We start from the raw sequence: 6,000 nt of genomic DNA, 5'->3' as shown, positions 1-6,000 counted from the left end.
CTCACAACACACACTGCTATTGATTCAGCGTGGATGCTGAACACTGAGATAAAATGATCAGCAGCCCATTCCATTGCCCTATTTCACAGCAATACCCTGCTATTGATTGAAATGCATTGTATCAGCACAGACGGGACAGATGCACCAAAGAAAAAGTGGAACACATGAAGCAGGGAAAAGGCAAGAAAACAAAAACCCTTTGACAAACATTAAGACCTCTTTTCACTTGGAAATAAAGTGAGCCTCATATTCACATTCTGCTGAGATATAAATGAGTTGTATGACACTAAGACAAACAAATTATATCTCCGTATTTCGCACATTAAACATAGTTTTGTCTTTCACAAACAGATTGCATTTCATATCAACTTTGGATCATCTCCTTTAAAGCTGATACGAAATCCAGCTCTTTCCCTTTTTTACATTTGTAACTCTTTCTGGGCTTAAACAATAAATAACAGCTCCACACAGAAATGCGTTGAATTCACACTTCACAGTTAATGCAGCCAATTGTATTCCTGTGCACCGCTGGAGATGTTTTTGCTTGGTTGCCTCCTCGCTGCTTCTCAGGTGCATTTCCACATGGATTTGTTGTGTTTTCGCTCCGTTTTAGCACAGCTCAGTCACCCAGTGTCCTGGTTAATTCAAATGGAAAACTGTGGGGTAAAGGAAAACACACAACTGTGCAATGCTTTGTAACACACCTTCACTCTGTAGGACTGGTTCGACTTGTGTTGTTGATGTGAGGTCTTAGCTTTGCACGGATTATTACCTCCGTCATATTACATTTTTGTTTGTTTTTTTGTCTCCTTTGTAAATTAGCAGGGTTACGCAAAAACTGCTGGACAGATTACCAAGAAGTTTATTGTGGGACGATGTGGTATTGTTCCAAAAAATAACCCAATATATTTTGCTGCTCCTCTGTGTGAGGGTGTGGATCAAGGATTTTAGTTTTACTTTCTTCAACGTTGTGAGATGGGGCACTTATATATTAATTAATTCAGGTTTGCTTAGGGGACTGATAATCATGACTCTGCATTTTTGGTGCAGATCCACGTAGAAATTTGGATCTAGTGAATTTGAACGTGGTTTCATAGGTGGAATGTTGGCAATTACATTTGCAGCGTGTGGCGGCTGCTTTGCTGATCTGCTGTGTGTGACATGTGTCTGATGTGCTGTCTGCTGCTTCCCTGCTGAGGAGCTGCTACTACCAGCAGGGCGTTCTTTTTTGCGGGGGGGGAAGGCGGGTTTTAACAGTTTTGTGAAGTTTGATGATGTTAACAGCATGCGACTGAAACATTTCAGTAAGATATGAGACTTTGGCATGTACTAATTTTAAATAAATATATAGTTTCTAGAAAATAAGGGGTAAATTCATGTTCAAACATATTTTCAAACCGTGCTATGTTTTAAAGGTTCATGTACATTCTCCTAACAACAGTTGGTCAGTGGAACTGTGCTGGAGACAATGACAAAAGTTGACATTTGCTACCGAGATTCTTCCAGTGAAAACCCAACAAATCTCACACAGGCCAAGTCTGCATTTCCTTTATTATTATTTTTCTGCGGGCGAGGCAGGAGTCAGCATTTTTGTTTGCCATCAAGCCTTGTTGGTATCATCGTGTGCGAGGATATGGAGAGAAAGTATTGCAGGGTGGAAAAAGAATATCAACAGTGGCCGAGGTGTTAAGGTCATGCAGCCTCAGCAAGTAAAGACATTATGTGTGTGAGAGAGACTGATAAAAAGAGAGGGAGCGATAGGAAGTGAATTAGGGAGAGAGTTTGAAGTGGAGAGAGGAAGGTAAAGAGAGTGAGAGAGAGTTAGAGGAGGAGATCATAGAGATAGTAGTGCCTTGCAGCCAGTGTCCATATCTCTTGCCACCAATGACTCCTCCTGCTGCACTACAACTAATGGACTCTGTCCTCCTCTGCTGTCTTATCTGCTCCCTCTCTCCATCCTGGCTTTCTATCTCTCACTACTTGATGCCTGTGGTATCTCTCCACTTCGCTGCTCCACCTCTATATTATTTTTTTCCAGTCTCATGCCTTTCAGTTGCACCCTCACCCCTGCTCCGTCACCTTCCCTCTCCTTCAATCTCTCATGCTCTGTCTCCTCCTCCATCATGTTGTGCTTAATCTTCAACTGTTTAGAACTGTTCCATTTTTCCCTTCACAACGACAAATACCCGCAAAAGTTCATCCTCTCCTCTCTCTGCTTTATTTTTGGCTGCTCTGCAGACAGTTGCCTTCCTCTTCCTTTCCTTCTATATTCTTTCCCTTAATGCTTGTCAAGCTTCTGTTCAGAGCCGAACAAACACAGATTTTCTGTCAAAACGAGAAACTTATAGTCGAAAAAAAATAAGAAGGAAGAAAAGGAAAATTTTATATTATTGGATATGAGTAACTAAACTATGGTTAGTTGAGTGACGCAAAACGTTCAGTTTCCCCTCAAATGACTTCACAGTGTTATGAAGATAAAATTCATCAGCATTAATTCTCAAATCTAAGATCTTTTATAAATGAGCCATCCTGACGTGTATTCGCCATATTTGTGTCTTTCAGATGACCCAGGAGCAGTACATCCTTGCGGCGCAGCCCAACCCGCTCCACCAGAGGGGGGCGTCCATGTGCGGTGCCCAGGTTTACCCTGCAGTGGGGATCTATGGCTGGAGGAAGAGATGCTTGTACTTCTTCATCCTCCTCCTCCTCGTCACCATGATCGTCAACCTTGCACTGACCATCTGGATCCTCAAAGTCATGAACTTCACTCCGGTAAGAGTCGTGTGTGTGTGTGTGTCTCTGTGTACTGTGTGTCATTAAAATGCCAAGATGTTAAATGGGTTGATGTGTGGAAGTTATAAGTGGTGAGTTAAAAGGTTTGCGGTAATGCAATGTAGCATCAGTGATGATAAAATCCAGGGAGTGTGTGTGTCGGGGGGTGCGTGCGTGCTTCAATTATGTGTATTATATTTTGAGTCATGTCCAAATGAATGAATTACACACCGAGAGTACCCCTGGAGCCTTTGTTCAATAAGAGGATGTTGACATCGTTCCTGCTGCTGAGCCTTTCTGTGTCTCCACTCCTGGTTCTCAGTGGCCTCGATTAAGGACTTTGTCTTTTGTTCAGCTGCTTAAAGTGGTTTCTTTTTATATTAAACTCAGGGACACCATTGGATGTGTGAACTAGAGTTTGGTTGTTTGGCCAAAAATATATCTCATGGAGTATCATGAAAATGTTTAAAGGACCAAACATCCACCATGTTGGCAGCAGATCTAGTCACAGATTCAGATGAGTGAAAAAAAGCAGGGTTGCATGATGAGGTAGATCGTGATACTATTGTTACATGTCACGGTTCTGATTCCAGAATAAAAAACTTAGTTTGTTTCAGTAGCAGAATGTGGGCTCTTCTTAATGGAAGTATATCTGTTGTTAGTTGGCTTTAGTTTCCAAGAATAGCAGTGCATGTTTGTTGTTTTGTAGACGATCAGATCCTTCCAAATAGCCCAGTCCCTGTTTCCTGACAGCTGGGCCCAAAGCTGTGTATTCTGTATTGTAAGTACCACCTATCCCATTGTGTCTCTATAACATATCACCAAATGCGACTTGTAATAGAGACACAATGTTTTTATGTTTTCCAGCTTCCAGTTATGATTTATATTCCATAATGACTCAGATTCCTATTCAATCTTAACTAAATTGTTATTTTGACTGAAAGTGCAGGTAGCTTAACCAAGTTGGTTCAACGCAATTTTAGTTTGAAATTGATCAAACCTTAACTTCAGCTGTAAAAACATCTGATATGATTCATCTTAAAAAAGGTACAGTGTGTACGATTTAAGTGAAAGGGATCTATTCGCAGACATTTTATATAAAATAACGATGCTTATATTACTATGTAATCATTTATAAATTGCACAAATTGTTGTGTTATTTTTGGTTTGGTTTGGTTTGAAATCCTCAGTTTAAACAAATTGCTGACGGGCGACTGCACCGACCTGTTTTACTCCTCTGGGAAACAAGGAAATCAGCGGAAACAGTTCAAGTATTCACAACTCATCTCAAAACCTGTTTTTATTCATTGACTTTTTGATGAAGCTGAAAGTTGTTTATGTTCTTATTTCATACATTCTTTTTTATTGCTGATATTTGATGGTTTTAATGTACTTTTTCATCCCATCCTGTTATTGCTGTTGATGTCCAGACTGTGCCGCTTTGCTTTGTAAGCACCTTTTAGAAACCACTATCAAGGCACAATGGTTTTGTGTGAAATAAAAACATTTCACTTGACTTGGGGAAAAAGCAGCAGCAGTGAAGCATAATATATACAGGTTTGTAAATCTGGAAAAAATTTTACATTTTAGGATCCTGAACACACAGGATGATAAGACCAGCTCTTTTAGGGCAAAAGAAAAAACGGATTGTTTTGATGTATCTCTAGTTGCCTCTGTATGTCTTTGTCTGTGCCTTCTTAAGTCGGCCTCTCTGAGCATGTCATCCACGGGTTACAGCACCCATATATCAAATATCCCATAATGCCCCAGGGCTCAAGAAACTACTCTGTGATAGTATATATGCAAATGAGGCAGGATTTGACCTCTGCAAACCTCTGGTAAAGCCTCCTCGCGTCACGCTGTATGTTTCAGTGAGCAACTTCAGAATATGGGGGAGGAATAAAAGAGAAGGGGAGGTGGGGGGAGCTGCTGAAGATTATGCCTGGGGGGAGTCAGCCAGCATTAAGCATAAAAGAGGAGAGGATATTTTATAGGCTATGTACCGGTGTGTGAAAAACAGATCTAGTGTAAGAGAGATCAAGAGGCAGGAGGAGTTATAAAGGCTCAGAGGAAGGAAATAAAGTGCCTGAACAGAAGTTAAGTAGAGAATCTGTGAAGATTATTATAGATGTGGGTGTGATACTTGGAGCAATATAAAGTGAAACAGATGCAATTTATACAAATTTACAAACCTTGCAAATATATCATTAATAACCTCAGGAAACAAATTGAAACTGTTGATTTATCTATTTATTTTATGTGTTTATCTTTTTAATGTTATCCTTTGTTAACTGAATATATTGTTGGGCCTGTGGATTGTGATAGTAAAGGTATCGGCCTGATTTGCTGTTTAGTGTTTTTGTCTGTTACTTAGTGAGTTATGTCTCTATAAAGTCATTTTAATGATAGACATAGATCTTACCAATCACCATAAAATATGGCAGATATCAAATAAACTTAACGTGAAGGTAGATTAGATCATGCATTCATTTATATCCTTGATACAACCATGAGAGGTTTCTATCTTCAAAACAGAATATGCAAATCCAGCTTGACTGCTTGGTCGCTTGTCTTCATTAATAACACGTGGGGCGGTGTATTGAAAGGGGAGGTGAACTCAGTGTTATTTTTGTATTGTAATCATTTTAAAATCTGAGTGTTCTGGTCATAATCAGTCGTATATAGATAATGACGAGCAGCATGAAAAAAGATCACAGCAGCCATAACAGAACCAACACATTCCTCTTTGCATCATGTTGATAAAGCCAGATTAAACATTAGTCATGGCCGTTGGGGTTCTCCTGCTAATTGAAAAGGAAATGAAAACATCCTGGAGAGTATACTTGACATTATTTTTTCTCCACTATGTAAATCATTTCCAACTCTGAGCCACTCGAGATCTTTCACCCACTAGTATGACGCAGCTGCACATGAAACATAAAGTAGCCAAGCGTCCAATTACTCTTGAACCTTTTTATTTTAGGCACCTTGTGTTATCTTCCACTGTTATATCTATATTGATGTGAACCCACTTAGATTAAAAGTGAGACAGATCAGGTGAAGTTAATATCGCAGTGTGTCGCACAGAATCAGATTCTCTCCGGGAAACGGATACATTTTGCGAGCTGCCACAGGCGACGTGATTAATGAAAAACACTGGATTCACCGTGTTTCTTCAAATTAAATATGCTGAAGCACAGCGTGTGAATAAGAGAAATGAAATGTTTG

At 39.8% G+C, this 6,000-nt stretch overlaps 1 protein-coding gene across 1 annotated transcript in view; it reads left to right on the top strand.

Moving 5' to 3' along the window:
* Positions 1-2,562: 2,562 nt before the first annotated feature.
* Positions 2,563-6,000, top strand: part of LOC133953184 (zeta-sarcoglycan) — a 131,043-nt gene continuing 127,605 nt past the window's right edge. The window contains exon 1 of the mRNA XM_062386981.1: positions 2,563-2,772. Coding sequence (XP_062242965.1) covers positions 2,563-2,772 — 210 coding nt within the window. The remainder of the gene's footprint in view (positions 2,773-6,000) is intronic.

This window comes from Platichthys flesus, chromosome 5 (assembly GCF_949316205.1).
Source record: "Platichthys flesus chromosome 5, fPlaFle2.1, whole genome shotgun sequence".
Taxonomy (NCBI): domain Eukaryota; kingdom Metazoa; phylum Chordata; class Actinopteri; order Pleuronectiformes; family Pleuronectidae; genus Platichthys; species Platichthys flesus.
The sequence above is the reverse complement of the archived record's forward strand: the minus strand, read 5'-3'. Positions and strand labels throughout refer to the sequence as shown.